The sequence below is a fragment of the Mobula birostris genome, chromosome 10 (assembly GCF_030028105.1).
Source record: "Mobula birostris isolate sMobBir1 chromosome 10, sMobBir1.hap1, whole genome shotgun sequence".
Taxonomy (NCBI): Eukaryota; Metazoa; Chordata; class Chondrichthyes; order Myliobatiformes; family Myliobatidae; genus Mobula; species Mobula birostris.
Genome location: NC_092379.1, coordinates 2,875,255 through 2,899,064, shown reverse-complemented (window position 1 = coordinate 2,899,064; position 23,810 = coordinate 2,875,255). Strand labels below are relative to the sequence as shown.

At 47.7% G+C, this 23,810-nt stretch overlaps 1 protein-coding gene across 1 annotated transcript in view; it reads left to right on the top strand.

Annotated features, from left to right (window-relative positions):
• Nucleotides 1-2,894: 2,894 nt before the first annotated feature.
• The window catches only part of dlc (deltaC), a 32,810-nt gene continuing 11,894 nt past the window's right edge, over nt 2,895-23,810 (top strand). Inside the window, exons 1-6 of the mRNA XM_072269811.1 lie at nt 2,895-3,204; nt 3,302-3,553; nt 3,845-3,902; nt 4,023-4,280; nt 5,435-5,495; nt 7,603-7,903. Coding sequence (XP_072125912.1) covers nt 3,157-3,204; nt 3,302-3,553; nt 3,845-3,902; nt 4,023-4,280; nt 5,435-5,495; nt 7,603-7,903 — 978 coding nt within the window. The 5' untranslated portion in view covers nt 2,895-3,156. The remainder of the gene's footprint in view (nt 3,205-3,301; nt 3,554-3,844; nt 3,903-4,022; nt 4,281-5,434; nt 5,496-7,602; nt 7,904-23,810) is intronic.

Sequence of the window (23,810 nt, the reverse complement as noted above, 5' to 3'; positions counted from 1 at the left end):
CAGAATTCCTCGTGTTCACACCTATCTATCTATCTGTGACTGGCTATCTATCTGTATCTATCTATCTATTTATCTATCTGGCTATCTATCTACCAGTCTCGATGAAGGGCCTCGGCCTGAATTATCAACTGCTTAATCATTTCCATAGACGCTGTCTGACCTGCAGGCCTCCCGTAGCACATAGCGCGCGTTGCTCTGGATTTCCAGCCCCTGCAGAACCCCTTGTGTATCTAGTTATTGAGTATATAGCGTGGAATAGGACTCTTCGAGCGGGCCGCCCGGCAATGTCCCGATCTAACCCCAGCCCAATCACCGGACAATTTTCAAAGACTATGTCGTTGGACCGTGGGAGGAAACCAGTGAAAGTGTGTGTGTGTGTGTATGTGTGTGTGTGTGAGAAAGAGAGATTGCGTGTTTGTGTGAGTGAGTGTGAACTTGTGAGAGGGTACATGTGAGCGAGTGTGTAGTGTATCCTTTACAGCCCAGTTAGACCAGTTCCAGGAAAAGTCCCCCGCAGCCCGACACACCTCGACACGTTTTGACTAATTACATGCTGTGATTTCCAATCACGATGATTGAATTCCGTCATTGAACAGTAAACATGTAAAGGCTGGGTCGTGAAATCTTGAAAAGTGGCGTTACGTTTGCGGGCGAGGAGCGAGGCGAGAAAGGCGCCCGAAGCTTTGCGCGGGCGGGCCCTGTCCCGTCACCAGGAGGGTCGCTTGTCCCACATCCCACAGCCTGACACGTGGGACCGACTCGTGCGCTGAGATACGAGGGCGAGATAAGATGACAAGCCTGCGTCTTCTTGCCTTTTCTTCCTCCCCCCCCCCCTCCGCCACCCCTCCCCTTCCTTTTGTCTTGTGGCTGTACCGAAGCGTGGCCGGCTGCTCTGTCTCTGGAAGTGTTCGCTGAACTGCAGCAGATGAGACACGCGTCTATCTCATTACAATGACAAAGCTCAGGGCCGAGGGAGCAACAGTTTGCAAATCTGCCGCCTCGGTGCACGGACCTCTATTCGAAGGAACATGTGGCCAATAAAACACTACGGCAGAATCAATTAATTAATAACTTTGCGAGATCTCGTGCCTTGTTTAATGCGAGAAGTCCCCCCTTAGACAGAACTTGAGGACATGTTCCCGTATTTATTCGAGGAAACACCCCTTGACACAACGCTTGCATTTTAATATACATGTGATCAATGAATGAATACGAATCCAAATCCGAACCTGAACCTTATAGATGCGGTTACGTGTTCTGCAAATGCTAATTTTCCGTAAAAATCTGACATTAGGTCAAGGTTTCGCTCGGAATCCCAGATCACCCGATGCAACCAGTTTACCTCCCCAACCTTGCATGGCGGGAATACTTAATACACCCGATGAATTAAGTACTGATGTTGGCGAGAGCGGGCCAGAAAAAATAGGGGCAACATTCCCGTGTGTTCTGACTGATGGGGATGGAAGTTTTGAAAACAGTTAGGGAACTGAGGTGCGAGGGAGGGTAGGGTCTGGCGGGACGGGATGGTCGCCGGCAGCAGATGGCGGTCCCAATGTCTGAAAGGCTAATAAACCCTAATTCGAATTTCAGGGCAGGTTTGGGACGAGACGGGGGGCGGAACGACCGGCAGCTTGTCCCTGCACACGGGGAAAAAGGGGAAGGAGACAGTCGGGGTTTAGGTGGGGGGAAGCAATCGATTAAGATCGCCCGACTCCCTTTAAAACGAATCAGCTCCGAAAGCGGGAGACAGGTGGGGTCGCCCAACCCAGAAGCAGAGCGACCCGTGTCCAGGGGGGGTGGGTGGGTGGGTCTGCGTTGCAATATTCCTTTGAATCGGCGTAGATGCAAGCGTGTCTTGTAAACAGATACTGTGCGTCAAAACACGAGGGGCTGGTGGATAAAGAACTGGTTTCTTCACAGCCGGGCAGGTGTCTGAATATTACCATACAGCTGAATAGAGGCACTGGGACAAGAATACAACCCCCCCCCCCAACACACACACACACACACACACACACACACACACACACACACACACGCCATCTCCCTCTGGAGAGGGAGAAAAATACCCCTAGTGTCTCACAATAATCCCCCTTCCCTCCCCATCCAAGTAAACAGAGCGGAATGGGGCGCACGCGCCAGAACTATTAGGGCTGTGCTCTTAATTCAAAACTCCGGCCCCGGAGCCAAAATTGACATCTCATTAAAAACTTTAAAAAAAAGTTATTGCATTTAAAAATACGTATGATTTGTATTTTCGTGGAACCGCGTCCAACCGATTTTTTAAAAAAATCCACCCCGTCAAAACCACGATTGAATTATTTCGCCGTTCCCAGTAGAGATTCGCATCCGATTTATTGCATAATTAATTCTACCGTAATGGGAGATGTTTATCTTTATTTAACCCCCCCAAAAAAATCATTTAACGAAAATGGCCCTCGACTATCTAAAGGATTCGTACTTAAAATTTATTTTTAAAGAGCCGGCTATTTATGATATACTGTCTTTAAAATCAGCGTTACCGCCGATGGAAAGTTGGAAATAATATTACAAATAAATCGTAGAATGCACAGAACTTTTTATAAACTTGTTTGAATGTGAAAGAGAATCCAAAATTAATGGTATGAAATTAATTCATATGGGAGATGGTGAAATGGAGGTATTTACTGTCAATTGTTTCAAAATAGTTTTTTTTATATAGATGTTGCGTTATATATTTTTTGTTTTTCCCACTCTTTCTACTCTGCCTGCTTCCCCCACCCCCCATCTGAATACATTTGGCAGCACTGGACGTGTTGAGAGCTTTTGTTTTGTATGTGGTCACAGAGGCTTCTGACAGTGTGATTGACGGAATCTCACAACCGACCGAACCATATAAAGGGACCGAGCCGGCTTGTTCTTCATTCAAACACAGCAGACTGAGTGAGAGAGAGAGAGAGAGAGCGAGCAAGCGAGAGGATCTCCGGCGGCTCCCGGAGTTTTAAAGGGGAATAAGTCGAGATTGATATCATTAAACAGAGAGACGACTCTACTCTCTCCTTTTCAGTAGATGCGTGGAGAATTTCTTGAATAAAAAAAAGAACTTTTGCTGTGATATTATCTGGTAACGTCGAGTCCGCTTGGATCTTATCTGTGGACGCCTAACTTGTATTCAGGATGGCTGCAGTTTTCTCTGGGATCGTAGTATTGCTGTCTATTGGCCAGGTAAGATTTTAAACCACAATTCTCTCCCACCCCTCTCGTTTGCTAAGTTCACTCGTTTTAACGACCCTTCCTGCTCTTTTCCCCCTCCCTCCCTCAGACCTTTTCCACCGGGGTCTTCGAGCTGAAAGTGGACTCGTTCACGACCCGGCAGCCGGGCTTGCCTCGCGGTTGTCAGAGGGGACAGCAGTGCGGCCGCTTCTTCCGGGTCTGCCTGAAACATTACCAAGTTAACATCTCCCCAGAGCCGCCGTGCACCTACGGGACAGGGCACACTCCAGTACTGGGGCCAGGAGGCGACATGGTGCGGAACAGCGAACCCATTCGAATTCCCTTCTACTTCACTTGGCCGGCAAGTATTTCCGCGCAAAACGGCGAGCGGCGTTTTTATGCAGAATAGCTTTCTAACAAGGAGGCTTTGCAAAAACAACAAGATTTTACCTTAGCACGTGGAGAGACTTTTGAGATTACTGCTACCTTCAATTTGAGATTTCCATAATTTATGGAAAAGGATTTGGAGATTAAAATGACGCGCGTTGAGTTTGACCTGTGGGCAAGAGGGGGTGATTGATGCAGCGGCGAGGGTTGTAACGCACGAGGTTTTTGAGTAAATTAATGTTGCAAGTCACCTCTCTTTCTGCAGGGGACTTTCTCCCTGATTATTGAGGCTTGGAACGCGGAATCGGACGAGCCCAACACCGGTAATCAGTTCTGAATCTCTCTGCCAGGGGGCGCCGTGGGGTCGGGTCCGGCCGCGTCTCGTTGCTCCCCGCACTTGCCCTTCACTGAAACAAACCCCCTTTCTCCTCTTCTGCCGACAGATGATCCCCAGAACCTGATCAGCCGCCTAGCCACGGGCCGGCGCCTGGCCATCAGCGAGGACTGGTCCCAGGACGTGCAGACGGTGGGGCAGAGCGAGCTGCGCTACAGTTACCATGTGGTGTGCGACGAGCATTACTACGGCGAGGGCTGCACCACCTACTGCCGCCCCAGGGACGACACGTTCGGTCACTACACCTGCGACGAGGTCGGACAGAGAGTCTGCCTGGCCGGCTGGAAAGGCGATTATTGCTCAGAACGTAAGGATCCCTCCCGTCCTGTCCTCCTCCTCCTCCAACAGACGCCTATTCTGTTCCTGCAAGACAAACTGCGGGTGGAACTTCAGAGGGACCAAAGTTTCAGGTCGAGAACCTCCTGCAGTTTGCGCTTCATTTTGCCCCGATTACAGCATCTACAATCTCTCCTGTCTCTATTTTGTCTCTAATTCTACAAAGTTTATCCCCCCCAAAAAAATATTAATATTGGTGCGAATTCAGACAATTCATGAACTTTTACCTCAGTGTTTTCTCTTTTCGCACAACTCATGAATGTATATTTTTCCTATTGCAATTTATATATTTTATTTTATATTGCAATGTACTGCAAGGACACCAAATTTCACGACATATGCCGGTGATATTAAACCTGGCTTTGATTCTAATGACAAACAAGAGAGAATCCGCAGATGCTGGAAATCCAAAGCAACACACACAAAATGCCGGAGGAACTCAGCAGGTCAGGTAGTATCTATGGGGGGGGGGGAACTCATCGGCGGGACTGGTCTGAAGATACCTTCAAAAATAGTTGTTGCCCTTTTCTCCGCGCTTCGGCTCTGGGATTTATAGCGCCGGCTGGAGTTGAGTTTGCTTGGGGGGGCGGCTGGATGGTCTTATTGAAGGGGGAGGAATCTGACCGAATATAAAAGGATATGTTTTGTCTGGTTAACGTATTCAAGTGCGTTAACACAAGCCACCTCCCCTTGGTGGTGGTAACAAAGACATCTGACACGCCACAGCTGAGGAATAAGTTTCCATACATTTTCAAAGGGCCACAATGTGTTGGGAAGTTGGGGTGGGGGTGGGGGGAGACACGCGAATGGAGAGCTAAGTTGGCATGGAAACTTAACTCCTCAATTGCGGTTGTTAACACCCCTTTCAGTCGGCCCAGTTTGCTTTCCTGCGTCTCTTCTAAGGCTTTATATTCCGAGTGTTTCATGGAGCGTTGCTTAATAGGGACACGCGAACTAAAGCCGTTTACCTACGGGGCAGCCAGGCAGGCAATATGCATCTTTGTTCACAGTCCCTGCCTGGGCGGATCTCGTCTCGCCTCAGAACATCCCGAAATCTGTTTTTTGTTGTGTGTTTCTGTGTCTATTAAAACCATTATCTCGTCTCTCCACATATTTGTTTGACAGCAATTTGCCTGCTGGGTTGCGACGACCAATACGGATACTGCGAAAGACCCGGAGAATGCACGTGAGTTTCGATGAACCTGTCCACCTCTTTATATATGTATATAAAAAAAATAAAGGAATTTGTTTTCGGGATGTGGACGCAAGTTGCCAAACCCCAGCTGCCTGGAGCTGGTCACGGCTGACCGGATTTCTGGGCTGCTTCCGAGCAGATTGGAACCCACCACAATAGTGGCGACATGTCACTGCAATATTCCGATTGTCAAAATTTTAACAGAAGAAATAAAACAATTAGTTCTCGTCCCAGCACCAGATCAATAGTGAGACTTCGCCCATACAATGATCTCAGGAACAGAGGAGTCGGCCAGTCGGCCCTTCAAACGTGCCCCGCCCTCAGTGTGATTTGGTTCCTGTTCATCCTGTTAACATGTGCCCAGTGTTAACAACCAAAACAGCCTCGATATTTATTTGTTGATTTATTGAGGTACAGCCCAGAATCGCACTGCCCAGCAATCCATGATTTAATCCTAGTCTAGGAACGGGACAATTTACAATGACAACCCACACGGTCTTGGGGAGAACGGGCAGGCGGCGGTGGGAACTCAACCTGCGTCCCTGGTACCGCGCTGACCGCTATGCCACCGTCCTGCCCCGTGGGCTGGGGGGCAGCCTGCAAGCGTCGCCACAGAATCCTGGCGCCGACAAAGCTCGGCAGAACCACACACAACACAATAAACAACAGGACGGGAATAACAACACGCCCCTCCCCCCGCCTTTCCTCAGTCTCACCCTCCCATGGACACGGACTGTCCTTTAATCCCGGAACAGGCCTCTGGGCCTCAGTCTCCAGGTTTTGGTCATAGGCTTTCGACATCTGCTCCCCATCTCACTCCCTTCCTCCATTTCTCCAACATTTATTTCCACATTCAATCTATGTAACTCTCTGGGATGACAACTCCTGAGGTTCACCAGCCTCTGACGGAGTAAATTTTTACCCAGCTCAGTTTCAGCTGACCAGCCTATTTATTCGGGGATCGCAGTGTAGAACAGGCCCTTTCAATCCAAGGAGCTGAGTGACTATCCGAGTTGCAGGACAATTTACAATAACTGGTTAAGCTCCTAACCTTTTGGGAGGATGCCGGAGGAAATCCGGGAATGAGAGGGTTAACATATGAGGAACGTTTGTCCGCCCTTGGACTGTATTCCTTGGAGTTTAGAAGAATGAGGGGAGACCTCATAGAAACATTTCGAATGTTGAAAGGCATGGACAGAGTGGCTGTGGCAAAGTTGTTTGTATTGTTTTTCACACCATTCTTTGTAAACCCTCGAGACTGTGCTTGAAGACCATGGGCATCACGGTGGTGTAGCAGTTAGGGCGACACTGTTACGGCTCGGAGGGTTGGAGTTCAGAGTTCAATTCCGATGTCACCTGTAAGGAGTCTGTATGTCCTCCCCATGGGTTTTCTCCAGGTGCTCTGGTTTCCTCCCACAGTCTAAAGGGTTAATAGGTTAGTTGGCCATTGTAATCTCTTCCATGATTAGATTAGAGCTAAATCAGGCATTGCTGGGCAATGTGGCTCATAGTGCTGCAAAGGTCTGTATCGATAAGTAAATAAAAAATAAAATTCCAGGAGAACAGCAGTTTCTGTGATGCTCAAACCACCTCATCTGGCACCAACAAGCATTCCACAGTCAAAGTCACTTAGATCACATTTCTCCCCCATTCCGATATTTCGTCCGAACAATAATTGAACCTCTTGACCATGTCTGCTTGCTTTGATGCATTGAATTGCTGCCACATGATTGGCTGATTAGATACTTGTATTAGCGAGCTGATAGAGTGGCCGCTGAGCGTACCTTTTTGCACAGATGCTTCAGGTGGGGGGTAATAGGTCCCTTGTCACGGGCGCCCTGGTACGTGGCGGTTAGCGCGACGCTAATGCAGCTCAGGGTGCTGGGAGCCTGGAGTTCAAATCTGATGTTACCCTGTAAGGAGTTTGTACGTTCTCCCAGTGACTGCGTGGGTTTCCTCCCAGCGTCCGAGGACGTACCGGTCAGTCGGCTGATTGTTTGTTGTATATTGTCCCGCTGTTCGATAGTGGCTCATGGGGTGCGCCGTATCTGAACAAATAAAAAAATAAAATCTCTAAGCCCACCTCCCTTTCTTGCAGATGTCGTATCGGATGGCAGGGACGGTTCTGTGACCAGTGTATCCGATACCCGGGCTGCCTCCATGGCACGTGCCAGGAGCCTTGGCAGTGCAATTGCCAGGAGGGCTGGGGTGGCCTCTTCTGCAACCAGGACCTGAACTACTGCACCAACCACAGGCCGTGCAAGCATGGTGCCACCTGCACCAACACCGGCCAGGGGAGTTACACCTGCGCCTGCAGGCCGGGCTTCCGCGGCACCAGCTGCGAGATCGAGACCAACGAGTGCGAGAGCAACCCTTGCAAAAATGGCGGGAGCTGCAAGGTAGGTGTCGGGCTCACTCGACCGAGTGCACTGTCAGCTTGGAAAACTGTGGCTTCTCTGCTCATCGCCGTTTCACTATTTAACAGGTGCTTAAATTAACTGCCCTTGTTTGCAGCGATAAGGTGTAAGAATGGGGCTGACATGGCGTTCAGTGGTGGGGCAGACTTGATGGGCCAAATGGTCCGAATCTGTCCCTGTTTCTTACGACCTTGTACAGCGTTGTTTTCGGAGGTATTGGAAGTTGTCTGATGTTCTTTGGGACATCCAGCCAATGGGGAGAGGAGCCATTGCAAGACAAGGCTGTCCTCTCTGCTTCGAACTTTGATACAGAGGAGCCAGTCAGGTCACGTGGGATGGCAGGACAGGCTTGATGGGCTGACTGGTCCCCTTCTCCCGTTTTCTGGTGTTCTCGCTTATTGCTCTCCTGTCCCAGGATCTGGACTGCTCTGCATGGAATTGAACTGGATGCAGGCTGGTCCTGGATCTCCCGTCTGCTGAATGCAGTGTCCAGGCTCTCCTGTTGTGTCGGTGGAGTGCCAGGTTTGGCCCTCGATCTGGACTAGTTTGCTGTCTGGCGTGCTCGACTGATGAGGGGCTGGGGAAGGTCACAGACAGGGAGGGGTGTTTCAATAATGCACGCTCCTTGTTGGATCGGGGCAGGGCAGTGAGATGGGACGTGGTGAGAAACTGGACTCGGCGTAAGTCGGGATGCGGGCGGCGGTGGATTGGGAAAGGTGAAGGTGATGTCCGGCCAAGCATTACCTGAGCCCCCCCACCCCCACCACTGTGCGAGGACGTGGCGAAAGCTTGGCCAGGGTCCGAACGTGACACCAGCAGAAGTGTAATACTTCCAGAACAGTGTTCTTCACTGTGGGACTGGCTGTGCCAGTGGCGATGAAGCAGATCTTGGGACGGGGGTCGGAGATGGTGATTGTGATCTTCTAGTACTTAATGGAGAGAGCTCCTGACAGAGAGTGTGGACCGAAGTGATGTTACTTCACCAAACTAACGGGGCTGGGACAGCTTGGCAGTGTAGCGGTTAACATAATCGTGTTACAAAGCAGCGACCTGGGTTCACGTCCTGCCGCTGTCTGTAAAGAGTCTGTACGCTCTCCCCGAGTTTTCCTCTGGGTGCTCTGGTCCCCACCCAGATCTAAAGGCGTACTAAGGGTCAACAGGTTAGTTCGCATGGGGTAAATGAGCGACGGGGGTCGGCCTGTTATTTTGTACCTCGAAATTAGATAATATGAGCAGAAGGAAGACTTTGGATGTTAGATTGAGAAGCTGCTGCTCCTGAGTCAGCTGCAGAACCTGGCTGGCAGATGCATAAAAGCTGCAATTATCTTATTCATATTGTTCAGGCCCTTGGGTAAAGTAACAAGTGGCTTAGATGTCTTCTCAAAGCCAGAAGGAAAACTCTTAAGCACCAGCACCAGTGGACTTCAGTACAGATTAGCAGAGCCCCTAGAGGGCAGAAACCAGAGTGAAAGGGTGGGGGCGAGGACATGCTGATGGGCGAGTCAAGGTGTGGGAGAAGGTAGTTAGCTGGAGTAAGAGAAAATGTGTGGCTGATGTGAGAAGCTGGCAGGCGATGGGTGAAAGAGGCAAAAGGCTGAAAAAGACAGAATCTATAGGCTAGAGAGTGGACTACGACATCTGAATGTGGAGATAATTCTGAGTAATTTCCATTGGTGAGCAGATACACGTGCTTCAGGGGCGGTCCACGTTGGGGGTTCAATACTCTCCTTTCTCCTGACAGCCTACAAACGGTTGTGTTGGCAGTGATGTCCACCTGCTGTGCAAAAGTAAGACCCTCTTTGGAAGCCTACGCCCCTGATGTCGTAAACACGAGGAATTCTGCAGATGCTGGAAATTCAAGCAACACACATCAAAGTTGCTGGTGAGCGCAGCAGGCCAGGCAGCATCTCTAGGAAGAGGTACAGTCGACGTTTCGGGCTGAGACCCTTCGTCAGGACTAACTGACTGCACCTCTTCCTAGCGATGCTGCCTGGCCTGCTGCGTTCACCAGCAACTTTGATGTGTGTTGCCCCTGACCTCGTGTCTTTTTTTGGGATCAGTGTCGATCTGTATCCAGTTATTTTCCTGTGTAGCCCTTGTGATATTAACACACAAAATGCTGGAGGAACTCAGCCGGTCAGGCAGTATCTGTGGAGAGGAATAAACAGTTGACGTAGTCTTCCCCCATCCTGGGAATGATGCTTGTTTCTGAACGATCGCTAAAATGAGATGGCCAGAGTTGAACCCAATGACTCCATTTGAGGCTGGGCCAATGTTACATAAAAGTTCACCATGACTTGCCTGATCTTACTCTCTGTGCTTAAAACAAACCTCATAGGGATGTTTGCATTATTAACCAGTTTCTGAACATACCCTGTCACGTTCAGCAACCTCTGTAGTGATAAGAACATAAGGACGAGGAGCGGAGTTAGCCATCAGGCCCAGTCGAGCCTGCTTCACCATTCAATTCATGGCTGATTGGCTGCAATTCATCTCCACTTAACTGTCTTTTCCCTATACCCCTTAATTCCCCTGCTGTGCAAAAATCTATCTAACTTATCTTAAGGTAGCCTCTATTGCTTCCTTGAGTACAGAACCACTACTCTCTGGGAAAAGCAGTTTCTAATCACCTCGGTCCTAAATCTATCCCCCATAACCCTATGTCCCTGCACCCTGTTTAGAGCAGGATCTATATTGTCCCTTGGCATCACCTCACACCTGCCTACCCTATTGCCGTGGTGCAATTTTCCACCACTCCCTTTGCAGTTCACAATACTGTGAAGTTATTTCATGCTGACTACCCCATTTCCTGTCTGGAATCCGTCCATCTCAACCTTGAATGTAGTGGTCAATCCTTTGCAGTTTTCTGGAGAGAGAAATCAGGAGCCTTCCATGTGCGAGGAAACTGATACCTGATTCCTCTCCCGAGGGGCAAGCCTCTAATTCTGCGAATTACATTTCCCTTCCTTTGTAAATCTGCATGAGCAGGAATGCCCTCTGACCCCAGTCTCCTCACCCTTTTTCATGTGAGAGCCCAGACGGTGAATCCTGGCAAGGTGCCCGGCTGTCGGGTAGAGCAGAAAATGCCGAGGACCTGGCCCTCGTCCGTCCTGTGTGCAGCAGAATCAAGAGGCTGATTTTCCCTACTCTGAACCCACCAGTCTGGGAACATTAACAGTGGGCCAGCAACACTGGATCACAGGTTTTACTTCTGACCGAGTGCTCGTGGCAATTAATGTTTATTAATTGAGATTCAAAGTGGAACAGTCCCTTTTGACCCTTTGGACAGTGCCACCCAGCAACCCCCGGTTTAAGCCCAGCCTAAGTATGGGACAACTTGCAATGACCAAGTAGCTTACTGACTGGTACGTCTTTAGACTATGGGAGGCGACCCGGGCACCTGGAATAAACCCACACATTCCACGAGAAGGACGTCCAGACTTCTTATCGATGATGTTGGTATTGAACTCTGAACTTCACCCTGAGCGTAGTAGCGTCAGGCTAACCTCTACACTACCGTGGCGATTGCGTCAAGAATACTGGTGGAGATCTGGGGGTCGCGTGAAAGGGAATTGGTTGACAACTTCACGGTGAATTGTCCTTAACCAAAGCGAGGCTGGATAACCCAGTGTGGAATCCTTGAATTATGATTTTCTACCTTTATTCCCTGATTGCTCCTCCTTTCCCTACCCTGAGGGGTTAATGTTAACGACCAGAAGTGTACAGCAGATTATCAGAACAATCTCCTGTCGTACATCCAGCTGAGTTGCTTTCCACCGAAGTCAACAGGAAGGAACCTCGATCACTGTTTGTTGAGAGTCTGAGCTGGAGCTGCTTGATTATCCCAACGCCGACGGCTAAAGTCACCCTGTAATTTCCCTCTCCTCGACATTTCTCAGACTGAAGCGGACGGCTTGCAGAGAGTTACGAGTCGCATGTCTGCAACGGCTCATCGACTTCCACCCATGGCTTTGTGCGACTCCTCTCCACCACAGCCTCAGATTTTGGACTACCCTCTGCTGCTGCAGTGTGGAACCTGACGCCTGACGCTCAGCTAAGCCACAGCTGAGTTTAAAATGTCTCATCTCCACCGTCCCTAGAACCCATTTGGTCACCCTGCCTTTGAGGAGCGCTGTCTTGGAAAGGCAGCATCCATGATTCAGGACCCCCATCACCCAGGACATGCCCTCTTCCCATTGCTACCATCAAGGAGGAGGTACAGGAGCCTGAAGATACAAACTCAACATGTTAGGAACAGCTTCTTCCCCTCTGCCATCGGATTTCCGAATGGACATTGAACCCATGAACACTATCTCACTACTTTCCCCTCTCCTTTCACACTACTCATTTCTTTATTTTTATATTTTTATTGTAATCCAAAGTAATTTTTTGTCTTGCACTGTACAGTTGCCGCAAAACAACAAATTTCACCACATATGTCAGTGATATTAATCCTGATTCTGAAAGCTGAGCTGAAAACGGTTTGAATGTGTACCTTAAAGAGCAACAGGGTAGAGGGACTTCACAACCTTGGGTCCTTATTGTCTGAAGGTGCTGATGCTCAAGGTGGGTGAATTACGATCTGGGATCCACAAATTTGGAATGGGATGAATCACCTCTTGTTTTGCCACAGCAGTACTTTGCACTACTAATAAAAACTATAAATTACAGTAAGAAGTATTTGTGAAAAGAAGAAAAATACAGCAAATATGTAGTGTGAAAAGAGAGGGAATACTAACTCCCTGCCCAACCCTTCTTTCACAGCCGGGCTTGGGACCGTCCATGGCGGAGTTGGAAAGGACGAAGACAGAATGAATTTTGGCTTGGGCTTAATTCCGCTTTGACCTGAGGCTGAATCTTCTGTTCTTCCCATCTCAGTAAAACAGCATGGGATGCTTTTGCCAAAGAAATTGCTGGACCCTTTTACTCTATTTTGAAATTTTTTTCCCGGCTCTGTAAAGTATAAAATAAAGCACACTGTTACACAATATACAGATCATCCCAAAGAGAAGCTCGGATTTGTGAGAACAGGTCTTGGAAGCGTTCCATTCCCCACCTTCTCTGTGTACTGCTCTACGTACCCTCGGTGGCCACTTTATTGTGTGCTCCCGTACCTAATAAAGTGGCTTCTGAGTGTACATTCGTGGTCTTCTGCTGCTGTAGCCCATCCACGTCAAGGTTCGACGTGTTGTGTGTTCAGAGATGCTCTTCTGCACACCACTGTTGTAACACGTAGTTATTTGAGTTCCTGTCAGCTTGAACCAGTCTGGCCATTCTTCTCTGTTTTTTTCTTGTTTCTCGCACTATTCTCTGTAAACTCTTAAACTCTGTTCTGCATGAAAATCTTAGATCAATGGTTTCTGAGATACTCGAACCACCCTGTCTGGCACCAATAACCATTCCAATGGTTAAGGTCACTTAGATCACATTTCCTCCCCATTCTGATGTTTGGGTCTGAACAACAGCTGATCCTCTTGACCGTGTCCGCGTGCCTTTATGTATTGAGCTGCTGCCATATGATTGGCAGATTAGATACTTAAATTAAAGAGCAGGTGTACAGGTGTACCTAATAAACTGGCCACTGAGTCTGCACTTGCTGTACAGTAATTCCTTCATTTAATCGAACTTTCTCCCTAGACTTTAATTAAACTAAAGGAATATTCAGTCATTATTGAATGCCATGTACATTACGATCTTGAAAAAATCTTTAAAACCTATGGAAGAATTTTTCTAAGGTCATATTTCCAATAGGTCAGTTCATCTGTGACTGGGAGAGCCAGTGTATTAAATGCTGTCTATGGCTTTTCCTGATGTGCCTCAAACTCCAGAAATGTACCCACTCCCACCTCCTACCTCCTGTTTCTCCTCAACCCTTTCAGAAGCTCTTTAAAACCTACACCTGCCTTCTTCCTTTGACTAGGTTTTCTGCCCCATGCTCTAAAATCTCTTTGCCGGCCCTGTTGAAGCACGTTTAGGGTGTTGGGTTACACTGCTGTGGATGTTACTTGCTGGGAGTTCAGGCGTTCTGTGTGTGGATCATGTTTGGAGATGATTTATGAGCGATATGTTCTTATTGAGCTGTCTTAATAGGAGTTGGTGATAACTCAAGTTTTACTTGGTAATATAGCCCTGAACTGTACCTGCGATCTTGTGCCGATAAGCTGATATTGTTTCCGATGGCATGTTCCTCAGTTTGTTTGATCTGGCATGCTCTTGGCTGTCAAGGTGACAACTGATGTTCCTGGGCAATCAGAATTTTTCTTCCTTTGCCATCCGATAATAGGTCATAATGCTGAACTGGAAAAAATTAGCTGTATTTGTCACATGTACATTGATACAGAGTGAAATGTATCATTTGTGTCAAATCAAATAATTAGGGATTGTGCTGGGCTTCTAGTCTCAATGTAGCATGCCCACAACTTACTAACCGTACCTTGTATGTCTTTGGACCGTGGGAGGAAACGTGGAGAACGTACAAACTCCTTACAGGGAGCGCTGGGAATCGAACCCCGATCTTAAAGCCAGTGCTGTAAATCGTTGTACTCTCCACTACGCTACTGTGGCGACCTAGCGGGTAAATCATCACGGACTGAGTCTTGGAAAGCTTAACTTTCTTTGGTAAGTACAGATCTAGTTAAGATTCCAGGGGAAAGTAGAAGATGAAATAAGGACTGTGTGTCATATACTTGTGCACCTTGGGACAAGGATCACACTTAGGATGCTGTATGCATTAGGGATCTTAAGTAAATAGAGCTTAAGAAAGATCTTGGGTAAAGCATTGTGTGAACTATGTATACTAATACGGTTGCCGGATGCTGACTGGCTGACTTTCTTTTTAAGAAAGATCTCGGGTTGAGACATTTAAGAAAGATCTTTCTTTTTAAGAAGTATCTTGGGTGAGGCATTTGTGTGAGCTATATATAGTAATGTGGTTGGCGGATCAGTTAAAAAATATTGGCTGGCTGATGTAGTAATGGGTCGAGTGACAATGAAATAAAAGTCCTGAGTTGGGTGCAGGAATAATTAAAGGTCCCCGCAAGAATTGGAGGATTGTGGTGGGGTCACTCACTCCTCTGGTGCCAACATAACACGACCGCAAATCACTAATCCTACTCTGAGTTTTGGACTGTGGGAGGAAACCTGGGCGTCTTGGAGGAAACCCACGCGATCACGGGGAGAGCGTACACACTCCTTATAAATAGCGATGGGAATCGCGCCCTGATCAGTGATCGCTGGCCATTCTTCTCTGACTCAGACCAGCCCCGCGGGCACCAACAATCATTCCACTCTTGCTTCAGGTGCTGGGTGGCAGCAGGTTCGGACTCTGGGCAGAGAACGAGCCCCGGTACCGAATTCAGGATGGAAAGAGCAAACTATTTCGGGGGTGGGAAGAACTATTGTACATGAAACGGAATGATTTAAGAATCTGCGGATTACTTACAACTCTGCCATGGCCATTGGGAGTATTTCATAGGTAGTGGGAGCTTATCCCCATTACTGTCCCTTCCTATGACAAACTTAAGAACCTCCCCCTGCCCTCCATACATTCATCTTAAAATGATGTCCTCTTGTTTATATATATATTTATATATTTATTATTATTATTTTTTGCTTTTTGTATTTGCACAGCTTGTGTCTTGAATGCCCAAGTTGGTGTGGTTTTTCTTTGGTTATTATCCTATTATGGATTTAGTAAGTACGTCTGCAAAAAAATTAATATATTACTTTGATAATAAATTTACTTTGAACTTTGATCTGCTCAGGGAAAAAGTCACTCTATCGAAGCCTCATGATTAGATATATGTTTACGTGTTAGCTATCTCTGAGTTGAGCAGAATGTGTTAAGTAAAGTTCAGAATTATTGAATCACAATAGCTACAGGCCATTCAGTCCATTGAGTACCTCCTGGCTCAGCGTAAAAGCTAATTCTGGCCCAGAGTCCTACCATCTTCTTCCTTTTAGATACTTACCCAACTCCCTGTTGAATCTGCCTCCACTAGTTTCCCTGCGCTCAGGACACTAAACACCTGCAGTGTAAAATCTTCTTTCCACGTTCACCAACAAGAGCCGTATCTGTCCATCGAACGAACAAGATGTAAATCAAAAAATGCTCAAAGTTCAAAGTAAATTTATTATCAAAATACACAAATGTCATCACCTACAACCCTGAGATTCACTTTCTTCTGAGCATTCACAGCAGATGCAAGAAAAACTATAGAATCAATGAAAGATCGTACCCATGGTGAGACAAAATGTGCAAAAGACAACAAACTGTGCAAATACAAGAAACAAAAAGCAAAATAATAATAATAAATAAGCAATAAATATCAAGAACATGAGATGAAGAGTCCTTGAAAGTGAGTCCATAGGCTGTGGGAACATTTCAGTGATGGGACGAGTGAAGTTATCCTCTCTGGTTCAAGAGCCTTGTGAATGAGGGGTAATAACTGTTCCTGAACCTGGTGGTTTACAGGAAAGAGGATAAACAGGGCTTCTCCCCTCCGGCTCAAGAACCAGAGTGAGTTAGTGATCGGGGTACTGATACAGGGTCAGTAGATGACCAGGGTTGGTTAACGGGTCTGTGCATAGTGGGAAGGGGAAAGCTGCAAGGACAGAAGTGCTGGGACAGGGAGAGAGTTAGGTAGGGAGCAGGGAGTGTAGAGGGAATGATCCCTTTGAAATGCTGGGAAGGGGAGGTATATGGAATATGTCCGCAGAAACTGGTACAAAGCCAGGAACTGGGTTCAGTTCCTTTGCTCTCTAAGGAGTTGGTGCATTCTTCCGCCACCACGGAGGTTTTGTCTGGGGCTCTGGCTTCCTCTCTTTCTTTTTCACTCTTTCCCTGGCGTTGAATCCTTAAATGTTTCCCTTTCCACAGAGGCCTCCTGACCCTCTAGGTGTTTGCAGCACTTTCCAAGATCATTTGATGATTAGAGTTCAACGTTCAGGCAGACGGGACAACGATCTGGGCTGGGCCACGGAGTTAGTGGATCCTCCTTCCCCTCCCCCCACCCTTCCATTCTGGCCACTTCCCCTTTTCTCTCCAGTCCTGAAGAAGGGTCTCGGCCCGAAACGTCGGCTGTTTATTCATTCCCACAGATGCTGCCCGACCTGCTGAGTTCCCACAGCATTTTGTGTGCTTGTCGCTCTGCATTTCATGCATCTACAGAATCCCTTGTGTTTATGAAATAGTCTTTCTGCTGGAGGCAGGAAGCACACGGGAACATTGGTTCCTGTGGGATTCGACAGAGCTCAGTACCTGCTCCTTTGCTCTTTCTAATCCACTTTAATGCTTTAGACTTAAAAGTCAGGTTCTTGATAAAGAAACATTCATCCATGGCCTCCTCTTTTGCCATGGTGAACCCAATCTCGGGTGGGAGTGATTAAGACTCATATCCCATCTAGGTAGACTCCAAACTGGTGCAATGAGCAAATCTCCAGTATTTTGTGTGTGTTGCTTGGATTTCCAGCATCTGCAGATTCTCTCTTGTTAGTGATGTGCTGGTGAACTTGAGTGAGGTTACCCCCTCTGCCGATTGAGGGGCAATAACTGTTCCTGAACCTGGTAGTGAGGGTCCTGAGGCTCCTGTACCTCCTTCCAGATGGCAGCAGTGAGAAGAGAGCGTGACCCTGGGTGATGGGGGTCCTGGATGACGGATGGATGCTATAATGGTAGAGCGAGGGACGTGAGGTAACCGACATGGAATATGGATCAGAGAGTCTTGTTGAATGCTTATTGTTGTGAGTCAGTTCGTTGGCCTCCATAGCCGTGCTGGAGAACGTAATGGAGAAATTCCTTGGCATGGTGATGGGACTTCATGGCCCTGCTAACTGTGCTTTAATCTGCTGGATTTTCCAGAGGTAGATCGGCAAGGATGGAGTCAGAAATGTGCTCCATCTGGTTGATTCATTCTCTTGGTGATTATGTCCTTCATTGCTCAGCCAGATTGCTCAGTGCGTGGTGCTACCAGGTCACCCCGACTGATGGAAATTGAAGTTGCCTTTCAATACTTCTTCCAAGTGTGGTCCGACCTGGAGGAACATGGTTTCATTGTCTGAGGGACAATGGTAGTGATGTTCAAAGGTTTCCTTGCCTGCCTTCCTAACTTGGACCCTGATGGTCTGGGGGTTCATGGAAACAGAAGCCAATGTTGACAACGTCCAGGGTTACTTTCTCCTGTCGATGTACCACTTCCCCAACCCCCACCTCCCCACATCACTCTGTGTGTGTATGTGTGTGTGTGTCCAGCCTGGGAATTGGTTAACGGCTGGTTCATAAGTACAGGGCTAGCACGGTAGCGTAACCCAATTACAGCACCTGTGATCTGGGTTCGTTTCCTGCCACTGTCTGGAAGCAGTTTGTATGTTCTCCCGCCGGTGACCCGAGTTTCTTCCTCCACATTCCAAAGGCATGTGGGTTCGTCGGGTAATTGGTCCCGTGGGTGTAACTGGGTGCTGTGAGCTCGTTGAACTGGAAGAGCCTATCACCCTGCCGTAGGTCTAAATCTCTCTCCTGGTTCAGGGCGAATTATTGACCAGAAATCACTATTGGCTGGTGGTCAGGGTAGCGTCAGCAGATCAGCTAAACGTTGGGCTGGGTTACAGGATTAGCCTCGTTTTCTGGAGATATTAATCACGGGATTAGCTACTGGATTAGTTAACAATTGGTGTTGTGGTGTGGAAACATAGAAAACCTACAGCACAATACAGGCCCTTCAGCCGACAAAGTTGTGCTGAACATGTCCCTACCTTAGAAATTACTAGACTTCCCCATAGCCCTCTATTTTGCTAAGCTCCATGTACCTATCCAAAAGTCTCTTAAAAGACCCTATTGTATCCGCCTCCACCACCGTTGCTGGCAGCCCATTCCACGCACTCACCACTCTCTGCATAAAAAACTTACCCCTGACATCTCCTCTGTACCTCCTCCCCAGGACCTTAAACCTGTGTCCTCTTGTGGCAACCATTTCAGCCCGGGAAAAGCCTCTGACTATCCACACGATCAATGCCTCTCATTATCTTATACACCTCTATCAGGTCACCTCTCATCCTCTGTTGCTCCAAGGAGAAAAGGCCGAGTTCACTCAACCTATTCTCATAAGGCATGCTCCCCAATCCAGGCAACATCCTTATAAATCTCCTCTGCACCCTTTCTATGGCTTCCACATCCTTCCTGTAGTGAGGCGACCAGAACTGAGCACAGTACTCCAAGTGGGATCTGACCAGGGTCCTATATAGCTGCAACATTACCTTTCGGCTCCTAAATTCAATTCCACGATTAATGAAGGCCTATATACTGTATGCCTTCTTAACCGCAGCGTCAACCTATGCAGCTGCTTTGAGCGTCCTATGGATTTGGACCCCAAGATCCCTCTGATCCTCCACACTGCCAAGAGTCTTACCATTAATACTACATTCTGCCATCATATTTGACCTACCAAAATGAACCACCTCACACTTATCTGGGTTGAACTCCATCTGCCACTTCTCAGCCCAGTTTTGCATCCTATCAATGTCCCACTGTAACCTCTGACAGCCCTCTACACTATCCACAACACCCCCAACCTTTGTGTCATCAGGAAATTTACTAACTCATCCCTCCACTTCCTCATCCAGGTCATTTATAAAAATCACGAAGAGTAAGGGTCCCAGATCAGATCCCTGAGATCCCTGAGGCACACCACTGGTCACTGACCTCCATGCAGAATATGACCCGTCTACAACCACTCTTTGCCTTCTGTGGGCAAGCCAATTCTGAATCCACAAAGCAATGTCCCCTTGGATCCCATGCCTCCTTGCTTTCTCAATAAGACTTGCATGGGGTAACAAATGCCTTGCTGAAATCCATAAACACTACAATTACTGCTCTTCCTTCATCAAAGTGTTTAGTCACATCCTCAAAAAATTCAAGCAGGCTCGTAAGGTACAACCTGCCTTTGACAAAGCCATGCTGACTACTCCTATACCTCTCCAAATGTTCACAAATCCTGCCTCTCAGGATCTTCTCCATCAACTTATCAACCACTGAAGTAAGACTCACTGGTCTATAATTTCCTGGGCTATCTCTTCTCCCTTTCTTGAATAAAGGAACAACATCTGCAACCCTCCAATCCTCCGGAACCTCTCCCGTCCCTACTGATGATGCAAAGATCATTGCCAGAGGCTCAGCAATCTCCTCCCTCGCCTCCCACAGTAGCCTGGGGTACATCTCGTCCAGTCCCGGCGTCTTATCCAACTTGATGCTTTCCAAAAGCTCCAGCACATTCTCTTTCTTAATATCTACATGCTCAAGCTTTTCAGTCTGCTGCAAGTCAGCACGACAATCACCAAGATCCTTTTCCATAGTGAATACTGAAGTAAGGTACTCATTAAGTACCTCTGCTATTTCCTCCGGTTCCATACACACTTTCCCACTGTCACACTTGATAGGTCCTATTCTTTCACGTCTTATCCTCTTGCTCTTCACATACTTGTAGAATGCCTTGGGGTTTTCCTTAATCCTGTCCACCAAGGCCTTCTCGTGCCCCTTCTGTCTCTCCTAATTTCCTTTTTAAGTTCCTTCCTGTTTGTCTTATAATCTTCTAGATCCCTAACATTACCTAACTCTCTGAACCTTTCGTAAGCTTTTCTTCTTGACTAGATTTATTACAGCCTTTGTACACCACGGTTCCTGTACCCTACCATAACTTCCCTGTCTCATTGGAACATACCTATGCAGAACCCCACACAAATATCCCCTGAACATTTGTCACATTTCTTCTGTACTTTCCCCTAGGAACATCTGTTCCCAATTTAAGCTTCCAATTTCCTGCCTGTTAGCCTCATAATTCCCCTTACTCCAATTAAACGCTTTTCTAACTTGTCTGTTCCTATCTCTCTCCAATGCTATTGTAAAGGAGATAGAATTATGATCACTATCTCCAAAATGCTCTCCCACTGTGAGATCACACACCTGACCAGGTTAATTTCCCAATACCAGATCAAGTACAGCCTCTCCTCTTGTAGGCTTATCTACAATTTGTGTCAAGAAACCTTCCTGAACACACCTAACAAACTCCACCCCATCTAAACCCCTTGCTCTAGGGAGATGCCAATCAATATTTTGGAAATTAAAATCTCCCATCACAACAACTCTGTTATTATTACACCTTTCCAGGATCTGTTTCCCTATCTGCTCCTCGATATCCCTGTTACTATGGGCGGCCTATAAAAAACACCCAGTAAAGTTATTGACCCCTTCCTGTTCCTAACCTCCACCCACAGAGACTCCGTAGACAATCCCTCCATGACGTCCATCTTTTCTGCAGCCGTGACACTATCTCTGATCAACAGTGCCACACCCCCACCTCTTTTGCCTCCCTCCCTGTCCTTTCTAAAACACCTAAAACCCAGCACTTGAAGTAACCATTCCTGACCCTGAGCCATCCAAGTCTCTGTAATGGCCACCACATTAGGTCTCCAAGTACTGATCCATACTCTAAGCTCATCCGCTTTGTTCACAATACTCTTTGCATTAAAATAGACACATCTCAAACCGTCCACCTGAGTGCGTCCCTTCTCTATCACCTGCCTATCCTCCCTCACACACTGTCTCCAAGCTTTCTCTGTTTGTGAGCCAACCACCTCTTCCTCAGTATCTTCAGTTCGGTTCCCACCCTCCAACAATTCTAGTTTAAACTCTCACCAGTAGCCTTAGCAAATCTCCCTGCCAGAATATTGGTCCCCCTGGGACTCAAGTGCAATCCATCAAAAGCGGTCCCGATGATCCAGAAATCTGAAATCCTGCCCCCTGCTCCAATCTCTCAGCCACATATTTATTCTCCACCTCACTCTATTCCGATACTCACTGTCACGTGGCACAGGCAGTAATCCCGAGGTGACAACTTTTGCGGTCCTGCTTCTCAACTTCCTTCCTAACTCCCTGTAGTCTGTTTTCAGGACCTCCTCCCTTTTCCTCCCTATGACGTTGGTACCAATATGCACCACGACCTCTGGTTGTTCTCCCACCCACTGCAGGATTTCTTGGACGTGATCAGAAACATTCTGGACCCTGGCACCTCGGAGGCAAACTGCCATTCGAGTTTCTTTTGTGCGTCCACAGAATCGCCTGTCTGACCCCCTAACTATAGAGTCCCCTATCACTGCTGCCTTCCTCTTCCTTCCCCTACCCTTCTGAGCCACAGGGCTGGACTCTGTGTCAGAGGCACAGCCCCCGTCACTTCCCCCAGGTAGGCTGTCTGCCCCCCTGACAGTACTCAAGCAGCAGTACTTATTGTCAAGGGGTACAGCCACAATCAGTTGATGATTGATTTAGAAATGGCCATTTAGAAATCAAAGCTTAAATTCTGGATCTGATAATTGGGAGGTGGTAGAGAATTAGTTAATTGTTAAAGTTCTAGCAAAGAATCAGTTAATAGTCAGGCACAGATCATAACTGGGATCTGCTAGGAGATTAACTGATGATTGTTATTCTCATAAAGAATTAGTTAATCAGGAATCAGACACATTTAACGGCTAGGATTCTAGTGCAGGTTCAGTTGAGCGTATTGGTACTTGGTGGAGGAATGCGGGAAAGAAGAAAACCAACTGGTGAATAGGTTTGGGAAGTGACACACATCAAAGTTGCTGGTGAACACAGCAGGCCAGGCAGCATCTCTAGGAAGAGGTACAGTCGACGTTTCAGGCCGAGACCCTTCGTCCCCACCCTACACTGGATCGTAAAATAAATACGGCATGTTTGTGATGGTAAAGTCTGGGCGTCATTAATCTCAGGATACCCAGCTTCGGTTTAGCTGCAGTATTGATGTGATTGGTGCTGGTAAGTTTCTGATCAACGTAGATGCCCAGGCAGTCGATGGTAGAGGACTTGTTTAAAGGCTGGGGAGAAGTCAGGATGTTTGCCACCATCAGCCCAATGCCTGAATGGTACCCATCTTGCTGCAGGCTGGCGGGATGGGGGTGGTTAACTTACTGAGAAATGACGACGTATACAGTACGCACTTGAACAATAGATTTACTTTGCAAACGTTCTGCAGTCATTGATGAATGTTCCCACCTCTGACCTTCCGGAAAGACAGAAGGCCATTGATGCAGCAGCTGAAGATGGCTGGCTGTGGGATGCGGCCCCGAGCTACGCCTGCAGTGACGTTTTGGTCAATGGAAAGATTGACCTCCAGTAACCACAGCCACCTTCCTCTGCCTGAGATCTGACCCCGGCAGTGATGCGGTTTCCTCTTGTCGCTCTCTGTTCCTGTTACGCTAAGACCCCTTGGCTCTCCATTCTATCAAACCCTTGTCTCTCCTCCTCTGGTCGGTGTGTGGAGGGATCTGGAGCCTCGTGTACCTGAGATAGTGGACCTCAGTGACCAGGTTATAGGATAGCCCTCATCAACTTTCCTGCTGATTGGGACTAGGGTGAAGGGCCAGTCAGTGGCTGTGAACGTTGATAAGGTGGTTTATTATTGCAGTGAGGTACACGTCCTGCAAATTGTTCATATGGATCAATTCCTTCCAACAGTGCATCGAAGGGAAACAAGAGAAAGCGATTACAGTGTGCAGAATAGAGTGTTACAGTCTAGTGAAAGTGCAGTGCAGAGAGGAAGGCCATAATGAGGTGGATTGTGAGGTCAAGAGTCCTACCAGAGCAGTGGTTCCCAACCTTTTTTATGCCATGGACTAATACCATTAAGCAAGGTGTCAGTGGACTCCTGGTAGCATACGCCTGCACTAGGGGACCATCCAGTGGTCTTGTAACAATGGAATAGAAGCTGCTGTTGAGCATGGTGATGACCTTCTGTGCAATGGGATTGGGGAGAAGGGAGGGAGAATGTCTGGAGTGGGTTATGCTGGCTGCTTTACCGAGTCCACAAGAAGTGTAGACAGAGACTGC